General features: G+C 36.3%; 1 protein-coding gene across 4 annotated transcripts in view; it reads right to left on the reverse strand.

Annotated features, from left to right (window-relative positions):
• Positions 1 to 20,711, reverse strand: part of LRBA (LPS responsive beige-like anchor protein) — a 417,031-nt gene that overhangs the window by 125,770 nt on the left and 270,550 nt on the right. For all 4 annotated transcript variants that reach the window (XM_064510803.1, XM_064510804.1, XM_064510805.1 and 1 more), the window contains exons 41-44: positions 9,884 to 10,001; positions 8,132 to 8,234; positions 6,109 to 6,224; positions 3,671 to 3,783 (exon numbers count right to left, since the gene is read on the reverse strand). In XM_064510803.1, coding sequence (XP_064366873.1) covers positions 3,671 to 3,783; positions 6,109 to 6,224; positions 8,132 to 8,234; positions 9,884 to 10,001 — 450 coding nt within the window. The remainder of the gene's footprint in view (positions 1 to 3,670; positions 3,784 to 6,108; positions 6,225 to 8,131; positions 8,235 to 9,883; positions 10,002 to 20,711) is intronic.

Here is a 20,711-nt window from a genome sequence, read left to right on the forward strand (position 1 = left end):
CTCTTAAGAAATAAACACTCGAGTCAAAGCAGGGAAACTGACTGGCAGTGCACTTCTGGAATTTGTCAGGAGTGTTTGTCAGACTGACAGTAATATTAACCACAATCCATTTCAGTTTCTTTGGTTTATCATTGTGTGACTGATGTTCAAAATAATGCCATAAGAAGCTGCTTAAATAAAGTGTTGATTTAACCTATACACTGCAGTTCCTTAAATCTGTGCTAACTGTGGACTTCTAGCTAATATAATAACAAACCTGTTATTCATACTTGTCACATTATGTAACTTTAACTCGCAACTTCTAAAAAACTCTTTGTTATTAATCTTTTAGGTACCAAAAAAGAGTAAAAATATTGACATGACATCCTTTCTGTCAGACATAATAGCTATGCTAGGCCCAAATTATGACTCTTAAAACCATGTAAATTGTAAGTGAAGTATCTTTAAATATTCTTAAAATCTTCAGCAGTCCAAAAGCATGGACATGCTAGAATGCATAATTAACACTTACTTTGAAGTATTATCCACAAAGATGACGGTACAACAACAACAAAAAAATCACGGTATTCTCAGGACTGGTTACTAGAAAGGTATTGCTGGTTAACATTTTCAGATATTTGCCATGAATTCATCATCTGACACAGTTTAACATTTAAACTGCATAGAGTTCATACCGCTAGAAATGCCTAAACAGCAACCAAAACCTGAACTACTCTATCTGAGACAGATGTGGCATAAAGACTTTCATTGTGCATACGGGAAGGACTGGCATTCATCCAGAACTGTAGCTACATTTTAGGAGATAAAGATGCGCTGTCTGATCAACAACAGATAACCATAGATAACAGAAGAGAAAATGCATATTAAATATACATATATGTATATATATTCACTATGCTCTAACGATAGGGCAACTGTCAACTGATCACCAGTTAAAGATAACTAGCTCCCAAGAATATCACGTTACAGGCTTAGATAATATGAATAAAACTCCATTTACGCATAATACAGTCTGACTGCCATCTAGTACTGTAATATTTATGTACTAATTTTAAAGTTTTCAAACATATGATTGAGACCCTTAAGTATGCGTATAGATACAGCCTAAGTGGTGTCCATTTGGCTTTCCTCTTCCAGCAATACCAGTGGAAAGATCTCCCCAGAACTTAAAGCACACTTAGCAATCCTCAAAGACTACTTTCATCAGCAGAGAGATCCATATCAGTTGCTGTTAATATACAACTGCATAGCAAAAGAGCAACAGCACTTTTGCTATGCAACTTCTTAATGGAGGCAAGAGTGGTGCCTACCCTAAAGTGAGGAAAGATTGCTTTACACTGCACTTAGTTCTATCGCAGGGTGGCAGGAAGGAAGGCAGACTGGGACTAGAGAGCTGGCCGTGTTGACTAATTTACAAATTAAAATACAATTAAAAGGAAATCCCTCAAAAGTACAGCAGCTAGAAAATCCTTTTATGATTTTAATTATTCTAAGCAATGACATACAATATTTTTAGAAGTTACATTTAACAAAAATTAATGGAAATGCAACTTGCAAAAATCAGGCCACAAACAAGTAAAGTTATTCGTGATTAACACCTATAATTTAGGTACTAATTCAAGCTACACAGAGCTGATGTTATTCTTTTTCAATTTTCAATTCAAACGTAATTCAGCCACTCACCAGTTCCTCTCTGCAAGTATCTTCATGAAAAGTAATATTAATTGAACAACTCAGTCATATGAAGGAGACTGATCACATTCAATGAGTTTCACTTAAGTTTAAGGTTCAATGCTTAGTGGCTCTTTTAAATTGTTTTATAATATTATATATATTTGTGCACACACACACACATATATACATATATGCAAAATTATATAAATAGAGTCTATGTATATATATATATGAATACAGAACATTTTTCAAAGTTACAATACTCAATCTGTAGTCAAAACATTATTTTTCTGGAAAATTTCAAATAGACCTATAATTACTTTAAAAATTGTGAACTGAAAGTAAGAATTTTTTTGGAACTTAATTCTTTCTGGATTTTTTCTTTTTTTTTTTGCTATCGAATTACCAATCTGTAGGGAAGATAGGTTTAAAAAAAATCAAGTTATAATTAAAATATTTCCTTCATCTTTTCCACTAATTAACTATTTTCCCTTGCTCCATGTCCCAGTCATTTCCCATAACAGCTAGCTTTAGGAGAGCATAATGTGAAATACCACACAGGGTAAACTTAGAAAAATATCCTGCTTGTCAATCAGTGCACCTACTGCTTGTAGAGAAATAAGACATGCCTTTACTTTGTAGAATGAAGTATTCCTTACTTGTACTCCCTTTTTCCTTATGTAGAGAAAAGAAAGAATTAAAACACAAATATACTAGTTGGAAGGAACTTTCTCTCAGCCTAAAATCAATGAACTTGGATGCTGCCACACTTCAGATGCATCTTTGAGTTTTTTCTTTCATATTCTTATTTGGAATTTTATAAGATTTTGGCACTGTTAAAAATGCTGTTAATTCTCAAATGTTTTGAAAAGAGTAAGTATAAGGAAGTACAAGGAAGCTAAAATTAGCAAATAACAGAGGTAGATGCTGTAAAACCCTTCAGTGGTTACTTCTTACTGAGCTTCTAGAAAAAACTTCCAAGCAACCCACATATTCTGCAATTTAAATGACTCCTAAGTATCACTATGAAAGCAAAAATACCCAACAAAGCTTTCTATAAACATTAACTAAGCCTTTTCTGATACAGCAAATAAATAAGAAGGACCTTCTTGAGTGAAGAGAAAAAACTGGTGTTGAAATTTACCTAAATCTCAAGAGGATACCCAACAGAGTGATGCACCAATTTGTTTAAATTATACTTTGACTTGGTGCTTTAAAACAAAGTTGTACGGAAAATTAGCTTTGGATAATTAACTGTCATAATAAAGTTAAACAGAGGGTGTGGAACTATACTGATAGGAAAGGAGACAGGTGAAAAAGGTTGGAAAAAATAGGGAGATGGTAAAGCTTGAAAGAGAATAATCACATTCTACAAAGCTTTAAATAAGCTGTTTAATATTGCATTTGTATACGTTCATTTGGGAAAGAATATTGAAAAAACAAGACTTGTCTGTGAGGAAGGAAAAAGTTGTTTAGAAAAGGTGCAAGAAACTGACAGTGTCTGTCTGACAAAAGACAACTGCATTGCTTAAGCATACCTAAAGGAGATACGCAGAGGAAGAGAGAAAATAGTGTTTCTGCTTATGGGAAAAGGTACTTAAAATAAAATGGTATCACAGGCTTTGCCACTAAAAAAAAGCAGTGTTCACATCAGAAACACAGGAAGTTATTTGACTAATTTTTAGTCTTGAGTGGCCTTGGCATTCCTAACTTACATTTAATTTCAAATTTTAAGAAATGCATATGCTTCCATTGAGAGCACTGTCCATTAAAACTTTGCAAATTGATACAATCACAAGCAATAAGCACATATCGATAATTCATTTTTCCATTAAAATGTTCTCTCTTACAAGTATATGCATATAGAAACAAAACACTGTTAATGGTTGTGCATTTAATGTTATTAAGGTATCAAATACAGCAGAAAATACGAGCAAGACTGAAAACCAGTACAATGATTACTGAAGAGAGAAAAGGCATATCTGATGACAAATACCTTTGACAAATCCCTGAAGTTGCTAGGAAGTGTAAGATCCAACTCCTCTGATTCATAGTTAGTGATAACCCAAGGGAAGACAGGATACTGATTTAAATCATTGTAAGTACGACCTGATGAACAACAAAAATAATATTTGAGTTAAAGGAGTTAAATTTATCTAAAATATCAACTTCTAAAGATACTACTATGCAATTTTATCAGCTCCTCAAAAGGAATGCAATTTATTTTAGATCTTTTATCATTTCAATGTTCTACTTTGCTTTATTAAAAAAGATAGGAAAAAAGTTTGTAAACTGCTAGTATTCAATTTAAAACATTGCAGCCCAATTCACTTCAACTGTAAACTCTCTTGCATGCTATAAAAGTGACAGCTAAATCCCTTCATTTTCCATGCACTTCTCCTGTCCTTGTGTCAGTCTTCTATGCTTCTCTGAAGTGAACCACTTTAAAAAATGAGAGTCTAATAACTTGTTGATACTAAAAATTAAAGCAGTATTTTTACAGACTGCATCAAATCAAATATTTGAAAGCAGTATGAAGCAGCTCGGGATTTTAGATTCAGAGATTTTACAAGTAAAAACCATTTAATCTAGGCAATTCATTTGCAAGAGGAATTCTTCCTTGACCATTGACCATCTCTGGATATACCAAAATTTATCAGAGTAGAGAATCTGTACAAAAGTGTTCTGGTTTCAGGTTTGTATATGCACCTTCTTGCATCTGTAAGCTGGAAATAACATGCTCCTTCCAGCAGCTATCTGATCAGAATAGTCTCCCTTATCCCATACATACATACAAATGCTACACATACCTTGGTTTATTATTTTAAAATGTGTAATTTTAACATGGGTCCTGTCTCTTTCTATCATATAAAAGCAGAAGGTCATTCACTCAGATCACCTCCTACCAATGCTTTCTCACATTTTGTCTAGTCTCATCTTAAAAGTCTCACGGGACAGGTTTATACTTCTTCCCCAGGGAGATTATTTCACAAACCAATCTATTAGGTTGTCAGAAAATCTTTTCTAATACTAAGTTTTTCTTTTCCTAGCTTTCCTGCACCATATTTTTTCCATCCTGGCTTGTACACTTTTTAAATTATGGTATAGTTAGATCCTTTCTTTGCCTGATTAGTTCGTTATGTCACGCATATCTCTTATTGTATCTTCAAGAATAAGGCTTTTTACCTGACACTCTGATACCTTTATGTATTTCAAATTGACAGTGATCAAGATAGCCTTTTAACTCCCCATCATGGGCAACTCAACTTTCCCTCAGTCCATGTTATCTTTTCTTTTCTTTTAACCTCAAATACCAAGTAGCTAAGAAATCACTTTATTATTTCAATAATACAATAAAGGTGAAAAGGATCATTCACTAGAGGCACAGAAAATGTCATGATCTTGCCTCATTCCATTTGGGCAGTAAGCAGGCAATCAGATCTACTTCTAGTGTTGTAAAATCTGCCAGCGCCCTGGCATTTCTGACTTAATGACTGATTACGGAAACTAGCAAAACTGACCATTTGTGTAAAATGCAGTTAATGTGAGTGGAGGCATTTGTTCTATGAATCATCTTAGCATGAGCCAAGTCTGAAAGGAAATTAGTGGACCTTTCAACACTGTCCATGCTACAGAAAAGAGCTGAAAACTGAGAAATCTTATAAGTTGTTCTGAGGAAAAAATATGTTGAAAAATGAAAGACAGGCTATGAGACCTAACAATCAGCCTGCATTTACTAACCTGAACTCAAATCGGATGGAAGTCTAGTGGGCCAGATGGGTTAAATGAAATGCCGCTAAGCAGCTGCAGCATGAGGGGGTAAGACAATCACACTGGGGAATGAATCAGGATTTGGGAATGAATGAACAGGGTCCTGACACAGCAGTGGTGGTGATCCAGGCATTACACTCTTTTCCTAGGTCGACTATCTACCCTTTAAGAATGGTATTTATTGCCTCCAGGAATACCCTGTTCCCCAAGTGGGCTTTCCCACAGGGTCCCAGCCCTTCTGAGACTTGGTGAGAGTAAGTTACTCTGTTGTATCAAAGGTATTTAGACAGGGAAATATTTATGAATATCAAAATTTCAAATACTAAGGATAAAGAAGTTACTATTTCTGAAATTCTCCTAAATAGTAGACGGTCTATCTAGATCCTGTTCTCCCACAACAGTCAAGATATTCTGACTTTTGAGTTGTATTTTTAAGTGCAGTTCAATATAGCATTTTGTACTGCATATCATTTTATACATATACATTTATTCTTACATAAACATAAAAATAATTATGAGTGGAGTGCATTTAACAGGATTTTGTGAAGATTTTCAGAAGAAAATTTGACATAGGAAAAGTTAGTTGTTCAAAGGACAAAATCTAGAAGTGCCCTAGTCTGCTGAGGCTGTGCCAATATTAGTCAAATTAGTAATTTGTGTTACCTGCTATAGTGTTTAGAAACATCAGATATTCGAAGTTGGAAATTTCTCGGTGCTGCCAACGCTGGGTCATATTGGAAGCTTTGAAAATCTGTCGTGGACTAGCCAAAGAAATGCGCCTGAAAAACAACAGTAAACATAGGAGAAGGATAACTGGAAAATCTGGTGGATCCTCTTTATTACCTACCTGCATTTTTTGTGGCAGTTGTACACATTCTTTTTACTAGTTCTTTGCTAGATTTCTCCAGAGATCAAATTGCTATTTTGGATAGTTGAAGTTCATTTTTCAAGTTTTATAATCAAATGAGAGCAAAGGACTCAAAACATTTGACAACTGGATATGCCAAGATCTGAATACTTCAGTGCTTTCAAATAGAAACCTTAACAGCTGTGCAAATCCAGCTGTTCTATGAAGGATTAATGTATTAAAGAAACATGTTACTAGTGATTTAGAGAGATAGTAAACCATTAAATAAGAAAATTACCCAGCTTAAAATTTCACCTTAGAATAAAGCCATCTTTTAGAAGGGGTTTTTAAATCTCTGAAGAACAAATGAAAACAATGGTAAGATGATAGAACTTTTATTATGAAGTCCATCCTCTTGAGATTTAAATTCTGGGCAGTGTTGGGGAGTTAGTCATAAATTACTCAATTAAACTTTTAGAGTTTGATGCCAGATTGCCTGATGTTTGTGAAAGAAGAATACAGAGTCATTCCTTAGAGTGATAAATCAAGTAGAGAAAAGATTATCATAAAATTCCCAAGACTGTTTTGTTCATAACGAAAACATCTGTAAATACCAGCAACACATCATTTAGGGAAAAAAATCTAGATGTATGTTTTCGTTAACAAATCTTTACAGGTACTGATAAACAATTAAAGAAAACAGTTATAGTAGCTGAAGAATTTTTCATTTTGGTAAACTGCATTAAATTTTTTAAAAGACTATCAATATAAATGGATGTGACATTTTGAACAAATCTGTATATACTTTTATGTACATTTGATCTGCTTCTGTAAACAGAAATCCTTACATTCTCATAGAGTGACTATAGTAGCAAACAGCAATTCAGGAGACTTTTTTTGGACATCATAAAAAACTACAAAACACAACAGAAAACACCCCAAAATACTTCAATGCCCTTTCTAAATATTCATACGCACAGAAAACTCATGCTACAGTAATAAGAACTTAAAGAAACAGCAATCACAACATTCTTTAAACAGTTTCTTTTAAAAAATTAAAAATAGATCCACTTAAAAATAGTTCATCCCTCATTAAAATCCAAGAGATATTCAATCCAACCACAGACAGGGGACACCTCCCAGACTTCCATTTCCATCAGCTTCAGTGAGCACTAGACTGTGCTGCTGTGTTTCATCCAGAACATACCTGGTAATCAATGACTAATCTTCTGCTAAAAAGATGAAGCAAAGTGAACTATATTCTTCAGTTTTTGGATGCAAACACATAGCCTGAAACTGTAACACTGATTTCTCACTTACCCTAAGAAAAATTTGAACCCTGTCCTCCAGAGCTAAAGACAAACACACCAAACCAATCTCTCACACACTCCGCCGTTCACGATGTTCTACACATGACTATAATTTTCTCCTGATGAGAAACAGTCATTTTCATCTAGGTTTAGATACAATAAAGGATTCAAGGATGTTATAGTCAGGCTAATATAACTGAAAACTGCCATAAAAGATAATCAGTCTGACAACCAGACTCTTAAATTTCAGTGATTTGGCACGCATAAAAAAACCTGGTTTTAAGCAGGGTAAGTGATTGAGCATCATTGCCAAAAAAAAGCTACCTTCCCTGTAACAGACAGAAATTACAAACCCTCAAACCCCTGAATTTCTATTATACAAATATATTGTAAAAGCATGCAGAACTGCTGGCTGGAGTGTGTGCCTGTTTTGTAAACCAGTAGGTGTAAACGATTTAAACCTTGTAGGTTGGTTTGATGAACAAAGTCGTAGAACTCAGAGGTAAAGTGAACTGAAATCATAAAATACCTGGTCTGGGGTAGTCCAAAGCTAGTACCAATGCCAACCGGAGGTAGGCAGTTAACCACTTTCTTTACTGTTGCTTGGTCAGGAAAGTTGAACATGACAGCCACTGTGAACACAAGAGTTGAAACACAACACGATTTTCTTTTTTTTTGGGGGGGGGGGGGGCTTTCTGGCCCAATAAAACTCATCTCCAACACATAAAACAGATATGTTTCCTTCAGACTACTATAAATATCTTTTTTATATAGTTTCCAGAACTGCTTTAGGTTATCACCAAGTGGAATTTCAATGGAAGTTACCACTTTTACAAAGCTTACAAGGTCTATAGTTGTTTTTGTATTTGAACAGAATTTAAAGCTTTATGTATACATTGGCATATCTAGAACTAAGCCAGAAAAAAAAGAGTAGTTTACATATTAAATGTATCACACATCTGCTAGGAATTTATTTTCCAGTTATTTTCAAGATATATTTATTCTTCAAAATATTATCTTCATATTTCATCTGAAACATTGAATGACATTGAATGACAAATGAACCTAAAAATCTAAATAACATAACCAAATTATGATATCACCAGTGGACATTTATGACTTCATGGAGTATGACTAGACTCTCCAAAACAGGAAAGTGTTTCAACAAATGATTAATATACTGTTGAAGGACATGCATTTTCAGATATGAGCAACAATGCTCTGCAAAATCTGTGTCTGAATCCTCCCCAACCACATTGAAGACAAAAACCCTAACAAATTTCCTGATCAGTTTTTGACTAACATCTTAACTGCCTAAAATATATGTTATCCTAGGAAACATTTACTGGTTTAAGGAAAACAACATTTAACTTCATTACTTTACCAAAAAAAGTTTTAGATTTATAAAGTGTCATTTTAAGACCTGCTTTATTTGACGTCTTTATAAAGTATTCAAAACTTGTTTTGCAAAATTTCAGTATCAGTACAAAAACACTAAAAGTGCTTAGAGAATCCTAGTTTAAGTTGCAAAGAATTCAAGGAATCTAGTTTAAAACAAAATTTAGGAGGGGAAAATAGCAGAATAAAATTCTCCAAAGCCTCAATTTACTATAACTTGAGTGACTTGTCAGACTACATGTGTTCAAAAAAGGAAGCGAAGAGATGGGATGATGAAAAAAAATCATACTTAAACAGGATAAGTCCACATTTATTTCTTACAGTTGCACTAGGGACTAACTGAAAACAGTTTCTCTATTTATATACAGAGGAAGATTGTTCCATTTTAGAGATATCTGAGAACTGCAGGTTATTGCATAACTGTCTATCTTTGAAAATATTAGAACAATATCACCACAAATAAAGCATGAAGCTATACCAATCATTGGTCTAATCTGGTACTGCAGTTCTTATAGTCTTTCGTTCTTAGTGTTTGTAACTAACAACTGTTAACCTTCCAAAGAGACAAAAAAAACCCTTTAAACATAACAGATCAGAGGTAGGTATGCCTTAAGCAAGGGTGTTCAGAGGATGCCAAATAAACATGCAGATAGAAACAGAAGTAAGGCATTGCTAATTCCCAGTTATCATATTTGAACATAATACTTCTCTCTGAAAAACGATGAAATAGAAAAAAATAAATTTATAATACAAAAATATAGTGAACTTAAATATTGAGACACTTAATCCAAGCCCTTTTATCCATAACAAAAAGGACTGACTAAACAGCCAGAGACCACATGTCCCCAAACCAACACGGGCCACTCCTTTAAACTCACAGTACCTCTATTTGCCATGAAGATTTCTAATGCTGTATTTTGCAAAAGGTAACGTCGTGAAAAGACAGATCGAATCTCTGAAAAGAGCCATTTTCCATGGAGTCCTTCTGTATATGCTAGAATCTAATAAAAGAGAAAAAGAGAGAGAAAAAAAGGCAATACTTTTAAAACATGTTGTCAGTATAGGTAACATCTTGTGAAAGAGAAACTGTATGTGATCCACAAACAAGGATTTGCCCAATTACCTACAAATCCAGCAGCAAATTTAAAATAAACTCAAATTCATGCTATGAACCTGTAACAGATTTTTCCAAGTCTTAAACTCAAACATTCATGCCAAACCCCTTTAAAAATGTGTTTCTTTAAAGACAAGTGTGTATTTTCTATAACCAAGAAGGTTCATGAAGTGTTTAGCACTTCAGCAAAACATAAAAATGCCTTTTTGAAATGTCTTACTAGTGCCATTAGATGTATCTGCATTCACTTTAGAGTTGTAATAACAGCACTGTAACAAACAAACAAGAAAAAAGAAAGTCTTTAAAATGTTCCTTACATTTATCATTAAGGCAACATTCATTAATTCTGAAAGTATAAAGGTTGGCTGTATAAGAGGTTAAGTATCATTTTGTCAGCTAAGGTTAAACACAAACCTGCAAATGAACTCAGCATAATCTCTCTATGGAGTAAGCGGTTGTCAAAGTAACTTGTTACAATTCCTGCCATCCCATCTGACAGACACAGATGCTTAGTCTGCTTTCACAAGTCAAACTAATCCCATTTTTAGTCCACAGCCACTTTGTTTCTTTGTTTCTTTTTTTTTCCCTTTTCATTTCAAAGCTTAATTATGTAAGTGTTAAGGGACAACGAGACTGGACATTTCTCTGCCTCAGATTAGCAAATCATAGGCAAAGGAAAAAATGCCAAGATTTGTCAATTTTAACATACACAAATACATTTAACATAAACACATTACAGAAAAGGAGAGCCAAATATAATCCTAGTTAACATCACTGTTAGTACAATTTCACTGAAGTAATATATAGTGTTAAAAAAAAAAAAAAGAGGAATTTCCAGGCTTTAACTTAACCAAGACCATTAATGAATCCAATTACTTGTTTTTAGGTATTAAGGAAAGGAGGATTTTGCCTCACATGTGGCAAAGAGAAGGAAAAATGAATATTCTGATGCAAAATTCTGGCAAGGTGCTGAAAGGAATCAACGTTGTTTATGGTTACTAATCAATGCTGAAAGTGGGGAACTACCAGACTTGGGCCATGATGGCACCTTCCATACCGCAGCCATAACCCGTCCACACTAATTGGCAGATTTGTATAAATCTGTGGCGCTACCAAGAACCACTGTGGTTTGCTTTTGTCACACGCACATAAATATCCTTTAAAGAGCACATGGTAAAAGAGATAACAAAGGAGTCCAGGTTGCAATGCTCACACACAAAAATCTCCTAGTACCTTTGCTGGTATTCGTCCACGTTACAATCTTAAAACCGAAGCATGTAAGTTCAGTGATTATCGTTTGAGGGAGAGAGGATGGTTATGAGCTGCCCATTTCTGCAGTAACAGTGAAAACACAACAGAGCGATCATTACCGTGAACCTTCACATTTCTAATTCAAGCACGTATTACATGCGATGAAAGCCAGCAAGTTAAAATAATTAAGCATCATTTTGACCATGCAAGACCAGCGTTTTGTGTGACAATGCATCTATAGCTCAAACACCGCAAACGGCCAAATCCTTGTTGCATACAACTTTTTCCGAATTGGAAGGAAGAGCATCCGCTTGCGAACAGCGCGGGTAGCTCACCCTGTGGGCCCTGCTTGATAAGGTTATTGAATGCCGCATAACAGGATTTACAGCAGCAACTCGAGCTGAGCCACAGAAATGCAAGCAGTCACCTCTACGACGATTCGTTAAAGCATTCGTTAACACAAGTTATGAGGAGGGGGAAGCAGCTGAGGCCTGGCTGCGCAAGGCCCTCATTTCCAGTTGCAACGGGGTCTGCCTGCTCTGCAGCTCCACTTCAAAGTCTCTGGAGTTCAATTAAAACTGGATTAGGTGGGAGCAGGCCTTCTTTGGGGCAGCCGGCTCTGCGCGGCGCCGCGCGCCCTGACAGCACCCGAGACAGAGGTCTAGCCCGCCAGTGAACCAGTTGCCATGGCAACAGCATCATTACCACCGCACTTACCGCACCGAGCAGAGGAGACACGAGATACAGAGCACAAACGCGCTTCTTCCAACGCGCGTGACTACCTAGTCCTGATCAAAACCCAGTTCCGCTTTGCTTTCCTCACCAAATGCCCAATCTGATTAATAAAAGCTACTCTTGGCAGAAATGGACTAGTATTTTTAAATTAAATTCAGAATTTTTATTCTGGTAAAGGGATTTTTCTGTCAGTCTTACTGCTTCTGATATTCTCAGCTTCAGAATGCAAATTTCAAAGCCTGTTTTTGCAGTCGCCTGCTGTCATCCACAAGCCACGCAATATGCAGTTCTGCTTAAGAATTTAAGAACAGCCGGCTTATTCGTCCCAGCATACAATCTGCTGAGTGTTAAAAACAACTCCCATTTATTTCTGTGGTTCGTCTCCACTAGTCGTAGTTTGGGCATAAACCGTGAAACAAGGGGGTGCAATCTAATCTAATCAGCACAAACAGTACCACCTTCCCCACCAGAGAAGGGCTGAAGAAAGAGAACTTCAGTTGAGTCACCACATTAAACTGAAGTCTAACCTACTGCACACTGCATTAATTTCAAAAGCTATCGCACCTCACAGGAGGAGGAAAAATTTATAGAGTTTAACATTTCAAACAGAACGCTCCAAATAAACACAGGAGACTGCCGGGAAGCTCCAGTATTCCAAAAATCTTCTTACACCAACTGCTTTTGGACTTGGGACTTTGGGAACACCAGAGTAATCACCAGCATGACAATACTATTAAAAATACACATTTATGTTCACCTTTGCATACGGCCCCTGCTTTACCTTACATAACAGAGGGGAAGGCCCCAAACCCACAACCAGCCCTCACAGTGGTGCTGAAAGCCCCAATGCTCCAGGAGGGGAAGCTGCTCACCCAGAAGCTGGCAGGCAAAGAATAGCCGGCTTCAATCTCCATCTTGAGGCAATCCTGAAATCAGCTGCATGAAAACTCAGGCAGCAAAGTCCTCATCACCAATCAAGACCATACCCAGACAAGCCATGTCTTCGCCATTCATAGCTGTTTATTGGCAGATTTCCCAACACTAAAACGTTTGCTCTGAAGCTATTCTGCCACCTTACAGTTTCAAATGCACGTGCCCCACCACAGCTTTTCTTCAAAATCCTGCTTCAACGTTGACCATAAACCATGTCTGTTGCTATTATAAAGATTATATGCAATAATTAAAAGATAACATCACTGCGACTGTCTCCTGAAATAGAGAAGTAATGTTTTACTGAAGACTAAATGAAGATTTTGCTTTACATTTTAAACAAACCAATCAGCAATTGTATATTTTAGTTTCGAGAAAAGTACTATTGATCTTGGAAATGTGAATAGGCTAGGAGTAATTAAGTCTGCAAATGGGTTATAGAACTGAAACAGTAATTGAATAATTATATTACTTTAATGTGCCAGGCAATTTAAGTGCCATGAGTAAAATAAAAACTAAATAGCTTATTTAAAAAGCTGATGCTATTTGTCTGTTTCACAATAGAGCTTTTCTTGAAATCCACTCTTAAAAAAGTTACGTACATTCACACAAAAAAAATGCATTTAATTTGCATTTAAGTTTGATTGCAATTGAGAGAGAACCTACATAAATATATTCTTCTAGTAGCATTCTTAGTATTTCTGGCTCGTTTTTGTACAGGGGACAAAATAACACTCGGTGTTCTAAAAAACTGGTACACGATTCATTAGGAACCTGGATCGCCACTGCTATCTTAGCCATGCAATTATCTTCCTCATCTGCAGATTTTACTGTCCAGGTACCATTCAGTCTCTAGCTCTAGGATTCACAGTGAAAAGGTCTTATGCTACTCCTTGCTTAAATATGACCAAATACAACCAAACTAACAGGAAAAAGACAGATTAAAAATAATTTTAAAAATATCCAGCTTCTCTTAAAAAAAAAGAAATCACGGTGCTTATTAGTTTATTTTGGATTTCTCAGTAACACACTACCAGAACAGTAGAGAACAAGGTGCTTATCTTAAATAAGAATTATTTATACAAACAGCCACTGAAATCCACACTTGAACAGTATTAGTCTCCCATCCAGGCCCTCTTGTAAGTATGCAGAGTCTGCTATACAATCCTGCTCAGCATTTTCATGGGTGACAAACTCAATTAAACATATTCATTACTTTAATGTTCCACTAGACAGTTTTACCCAGCATAAAAAAATTTAAATAAATAAATAAATACTATGTGACCTTTGTATCGATCAGAGCAAAATGGCTTATGCCTGGGTGTGGGTGGTGGAGGGTTTGGGGAGGGGGGTGGTAAAGGACTCTTATGTTTTCTCTTCCAATTACTGGAGGAGATGATAAAACCAGAGCAAATGATGTATCAGCTCATTTTATCTTATCGCTTTGGGGCTAGGTGACAATGAAGTTCATATTTCACTGGTTCCCATTGAAGATTGTGAAAATTACTTGCCCTTATGACCTGAAATTTCACTAGAAGACAGAAATTTCTCTTCTGCAAAGTAATGCAATTTTTCAGATGTCAACCTTTAGCCCATCTTTAAAAATTAATTTCATTTATATTAACCAATGATATTGATATTTTCACAGAATGCTCTCTGATACATGAACTACCAACTAGCAAACTGATGTGCCCTAAAAGGCTAAAATTATTTTGTTTGACGCTGCTGTGGACAGATCTACCACAAACTGAGATTCCTATATCATAGGATAATATTTACCCTAGCCTGATACACCTTAAGGCCTCTGGACCTGTAAATAGTTTCATCTTAGTTAGGACTTCTATTTCTAGATTTATTCAGTTTTGAAACAATTTCTATGTAAGTTATGTACAAATAAAAACACCATTTGTTTGGAAATTAATAAAGTCTAACTGTCACAGGCCACAGATCAGTACACATGCGATGACATGAAAAATATTTTTCAGACAGTTAAAATAGTAGAGGAATGCACAACTACATTTTCTCTCTTTATCCAGACATTAAAGCTATATTTCAAAGTGAAAAAATTATGCAATGCAGATTTTCTGAAAATGGTCTTCCATCAACTACAGATAATCATCTCCCTAATTACCAAGACCTACCTCTGAAAATAAATTTATCATAGGAACCTGTATTCATAATTTTTCTGAGTTGGCTATGAGGTTCTAAACACCCCACATGGACTAATCAATCAGCAAATAATGTTAGCAAAGAAGTTAGTTCTTCTATCTTATTCTTTTCTACTGCATCCAATGCTTCACAAACGTGTTTTCTTTTTTCCTTTTGACCACCCCTGCTGACTCTTAGAGAGAAGGACCAATGCCGATTCATTACTGGGGCAGACAACACTGAATCAACACAAAAACCTGCAATTAGCTGTCTTATACTACTGGTACTGGAGAAAACTCCTTGATTCAGGATGTTAGTTATCCAGACAAGGAACAATAATAAAATAGGCTGCTATTCAAGTAAGACAGGAGGCTAAAACATCAGGAAATTATTAAGGGTGGTCATGGAACCTCCATCAGGTTTGTGCATACTTTTATACATAGGCTCCTGCATGTTAAACATAGATAGCGCAGGTAAGATCTGACTGCTAAAGAGAGGTATGTAAGTTAAACTATCCATCCTGGAAAGCAGAAGTTCAACAAGAAGAAAACTTGAATATAAGTTTGGGTGGCTGTCCAAGCCCTGCAAGATTTAGAATATAAAATTATACTTTTCTTTCGAAAATAAGACAGCCAGCTTATTTATGGTAAAAGTGAGCTGGAATTGTATGCAATCAGGTTCTCATAAGAGCAGACTGATGTCTTGACTTAGTAAGCCTGCTACATTCTGATTTAAGAGTTAGTGGGTAGATATAAAAGGCTCATACAACTTTTTACACCATTTGGCAGAGTCTACCATCAGGAATTAACTCCAGCAGTTTACAAATGATTCAGACAGCACCTTCGGAAACAATGCTTATTTTAGCTTCTGTGTCTAGCCTCATTCTCCATTTGGTTTCTATCACTAACTCAAGAACAGGCTAGGTTAATAGTGATCAATAAGTTGTTTATTGACATGTGTGAAACAAATTGGTAGTCTCAGTCTGCTTCCAATAAACACATGTGCAAGTTATAATTATCAATTCCTGAGGTGCAAAGATCTACAAGGTAAGAATTAGCAATAATTTATTACTGAGTTTACCAAAGGCAGCCTTTCCAAAACAGTCTGCTGTAACATATCTCAGACGTGCTAACAAGCAGTGTAGCTACTAACCCAGCCCACAAACCAAGCACTTCACTCTCTAAAAATGTCAATGCAACACCTGAAAGCAGTAAAAAGATATATAGGAAATCAGAAATTCATGACAGGTTTTTTTGGATGTGATATTCTAGACAAATAGATCTTTAGCCAATTATTCTCTTTCCATTGGCCACAGTGATTTTCATGTTATCCATAATACGTTTTCAAACTGTTTTTGCGAAAAAAAGACAAAAACCCCACACCCTAATAACATGTTTAGATCATCCCAAGATCCTCAGAAAAAAAAGAACATGCGTTAATTGTGGAGTTCCCTATTGCAACTTTTCTTTCTCCTTGTCAGCAGTGCTTATAATCCATACAAACACGGAAGAACGGTGATGATATTTACTCTGCCAGGGTTTTCTGCACTATATTTGCCATAACCTTGACATGAATACCTACACAGACTTCATACACCTAGTAAGCAAGAAGATACAGACAAAACAATCATAATCATAACTAAGATATCTTTTAATCATATATAAATGAGAGTAGGCATAAGCATAAATTGTACAAAGCAGCCTCTGAGAAGTGTGTTGTGCCTTCCACATTAAAATGTGCACCTCTGTTTATGCTTCATATAGTTACCAAAAAAGCATAAATGAATGGGGCTGTATGGATTTAGATGCACTTATAAATCTTCGCTTAAATTATCTACATTTGAAGATGCCCCTATGCACATGCTTTGGTATACATGCATGCACAGTCATACATGTGTGCACATATACACGTGCACACACAAACACGAGAGAGAGAGACTGCATAGAAAGAAGATATGCGATACAGGAGTAACCACACTACCTCAAATTCAGCGTTCATGTAATCCCACTGTCCTGTCTTCAGAGATGGCCAGCACAGTGGGCAGAGAGAGTATTTTCTCATTTTTTCCTTCATTAGATCATAAGTTTTAAGATTTGGAGAGTGTTTTTAATCCATTCTAATTAATAAGAAAACTCTAGCTAGTCTTGATCTCCATACAGATTGACAGATTGCATAACCATTTTGTTAGCTGCATTAAATTCTAGAACTTCAGGATTTTGTATTGCGATGAATTCTACCATTTAAAAATATACTCTGTAAATATTTTTAAAGAGTATTCTTGATGATTTTAATATGTGAACCTTGAAAAAATGTGTATTACCAGCATCAGCTCAAGAGAAGAGCTTAAGCATCACTGAGCATAATTCAATGCAGGTATTTCTCATCGTGTAGAAGCTGTCAAAAGAGCAGATCACATATACTAGGTTGTGGCATTTGGATCAATAATGACGGAAAAAGTATTATTAATATTTAATGGTGCAGTGGTGGGTTCCACACTAGCTGTTCATGAGGAAGATGCCCAGGTGTGGTGCTCTGATATAACCTGAGTTACTAAAAATACTCTGGAAGAATATCGGCAAGGACTGTTCTCAACATTTCTATATCTGAACTCTCCAGTACAGGATATCTTTGAAGGGTCTCAAAATCAAATTTATTCTGGAAAGATTTCACTCAGGGAAGGGTATCAATTCTTTTTATTCCTTGTATAAGACAACTGAAGCAGCTTTAGAGAAAGTAAGTGGTAGGGATGTGGCCTTATCATCTGTGATTAATCACTCTTTCTGAGATCAGTTTGATTTTTCAGTCAGTCTGTTTTTCAGATGACTGTAATTTGTGGGAATAATGATCTTCTTACTCTTACCGACAACATCCGCCCTGAGTCTCTTAGACAAGACCTCCTTTGCAAAATTCTGAAAGTTATTTTGCTTGCATATCAGAAGCATTTTCTTTTTGATATTTGACAAAGTTGCAACAAGTAAAACTACAGCACTCAGCAGAAGACTTTGTCCCTTTCCAATTCTGAACAGATAAGATATGTCCATTGTGCTTTGCTCATCTTATCTGTACTAGCGGCTCCAACCCATGCCAGGATGTTGTAACACTACTGCACTGAAAAACCTCTCTTTGGAAACTATTTATGGGATTTCAAGATAAGCTCTAAAAAGTTTTTCTTGTTTAAAAGACTGAAGTATCTGAGAAAGTCTGAAAGGGAACCAAACAGAGACTTTTTATGACAAGAAGGCATTACCATGTTTTTTTAAGTCTAAAGTCTTTTTTGGTTTCTCTTCTTTTATAAAATTCCTAGTGCAGAAAAGCCTTGGAGATAACCTTTATCAGATTATATTGGTAGATCTCTAAGGAGTACAGAGTCTGAAGACTAGGAATTGCCAGACTCACGACTCCCAGCAGTTCATTTACACAGCATTACAGCTGGATATGGTGAAAAGTGGTATACAGGAAGATGCATCTCAAAAGATGGAAAACAATGTAGGAGAAGTAATGTTTGTTTTACTGTCTCTTAGAGGTATTTAGCCATCAAAGCTTCTTTAGAAAAGCAAGGTTCATGTTTGCTCTGTCTTTTCGAATTCCTGTTTTGAACATCAGATCAGACTAGTTTGCCTCTCAGGTTAGCCTTCCCACTGCTGTGCCCTGCACCTGCCTGTTTCACCACTTTCAGGACATTATTTCTCACATGGGCTGCTCCTGTATCTATCTAGTAAAGGTCTATCCAGCCAGAACATCTGCAAGCAGAAGCAGCAACTACAACCAGGGAAGAGGGAACGAATGCACCTGCGATGCTGGCAGTTGTCTAATGTCTGCCATTTTGACCTGATCTGGCAGAAGATGGGTGAGGAGAAGAAATGGAAAGCAGTGAGAAAAAACAACTTTCAGTGCCAAAAAGATGGATTTTTTAAATTGATGACCTGTAAGCTGACCTTCGGATCCCTTCATCAGAAACAAAACAGAAACAAAAAAACACCCCCACACATCTGGCAGGAAGCTAGAGTACCAGTCATCATAAAAGACTGCATCTGATCAGCTCATGCATGGGAACCAAGCCCATACATGGAAGAACAGATGTGCCTCTTAAAGACAAAGAGAAAAATGAGACTCCAAACCTGCCAATCTAGCAGTTTACATTAGAAGATTCGTGCTATGTTTTATGAGAGAGATGGCACAGAAGGTGCAGCTTGCGAAGGGATGGGAATGCAAAAATGGCTTAATGCCACCTTTGTGCTGTGCAGGAACCAAATCCTCTTTGAGTACACTGGAACAACTGCAGGGGCTGCTGTGCAATTACATATATTTGACTTAGTTGTGGTGCCTGGTGGCTGCCCTGTAGCCCAAGACTGCACAGTACTTAATGCTATTGAAATTTCCCCTCCTTCTGCTCTCACAGCTTGAGACAGAACATGGCATAGTGCTGCTTACAAACCCTTCACTACTCAAGCTCCTGAGAGCTCATTTGCTTCCCCTGTAAACCAAAAAGAATTCAGAGACCACAGCAAGGTAGAGAAATAATCTTTATAGTCATCAAAAGACACACCTCCCCCACATGCACTGGGTTTAATCAAGAACTTCATGACTAAACCTCAAATTCTGTATCTGTATTCTTAAATTTATCTCATATTCCTGTAAAAGCAGATTAATTTCCTAGGCAAAGGAACTGACTCTAACTGGCCAGTGACAAAGGGTTTACTATGGTCCGTGACTGAAAGAGACAATCTCTTCTTTTAAGATTACCCACAGAAACAATTTCACCAATTAAAGCACTATCGCATGATTGCAAAGAACAAAGAACAAAGTATAGAGGAGGTTGTATAGAATAAGCGCTGGATTTCATCTTAGTAGATGGTAAAATAAAGTACTTCAAACTTAGCTTTCAAGCATTCCTACTGGTACAGACCCTATTTCAAGGTTAATTAAGCCACAGACATAGCTAACGTGAGGGCTACAACCCCAGTCTTGGATTATGAAACAAGAATCCAACTCCAATTTCTGTTAAAAATAGCAATAGAAAATTAAACTGTTTTTCTAGTCCAAATGATTGATAAGAAAGTCTTGGAAGTGTGATGCAGGCGTAACAGATACAGAGACAGCAGTCTGGGGATAGCTGAACAATTGATCCAACAACATGCTTTGCCTTGCCATTCCCTCTAGGGTATTAAATCTAAAACTTGCTACTCCGGTGGGCCCAATAAACAACGGCCTCTCAAAGAATTCGGCATATGACAGGAGAAGAGGGGGCAGTAAGCCTACATGAAAATAGCAGCTCTTGTGAAGAACTGTAATCTGGGCTGTGTTATGTATCTTACAAATCCACAATACAGTTTTGCACAACTGGAAGTTTTCCTAAAAGCCAGAAAAAGTCAGGTCTGACGTGGGAGTATTTACAAAGCACCAGGTTCTAGCCAACGTGTAACAGTCTGTTTCACGAATGTTCAAGTCAAAAGGGAAAAAATATTGTAAACTGCTTTTAGACAAACCTAACCTCATAGCGATAGCCTATCCATCCTGCCCAAACTGCTGCCAA

The sequence above is a fragment of the Dromaius novaehollandiae genome, chromosome 4 (genome assembly GCF_036370855.1).
Source record: "Dromaius novaehollandiae isolate bDroNov1 chromosome 4, bDroNov1.hap1, whole genome shotgun sequence".
Taxonomy (NCBI): Eukaryota; Metazoa; Chordata; class Aves; order Casuariiformes; family Dromaiidae; genus Dromaius; species Dromaius novaehollandiae.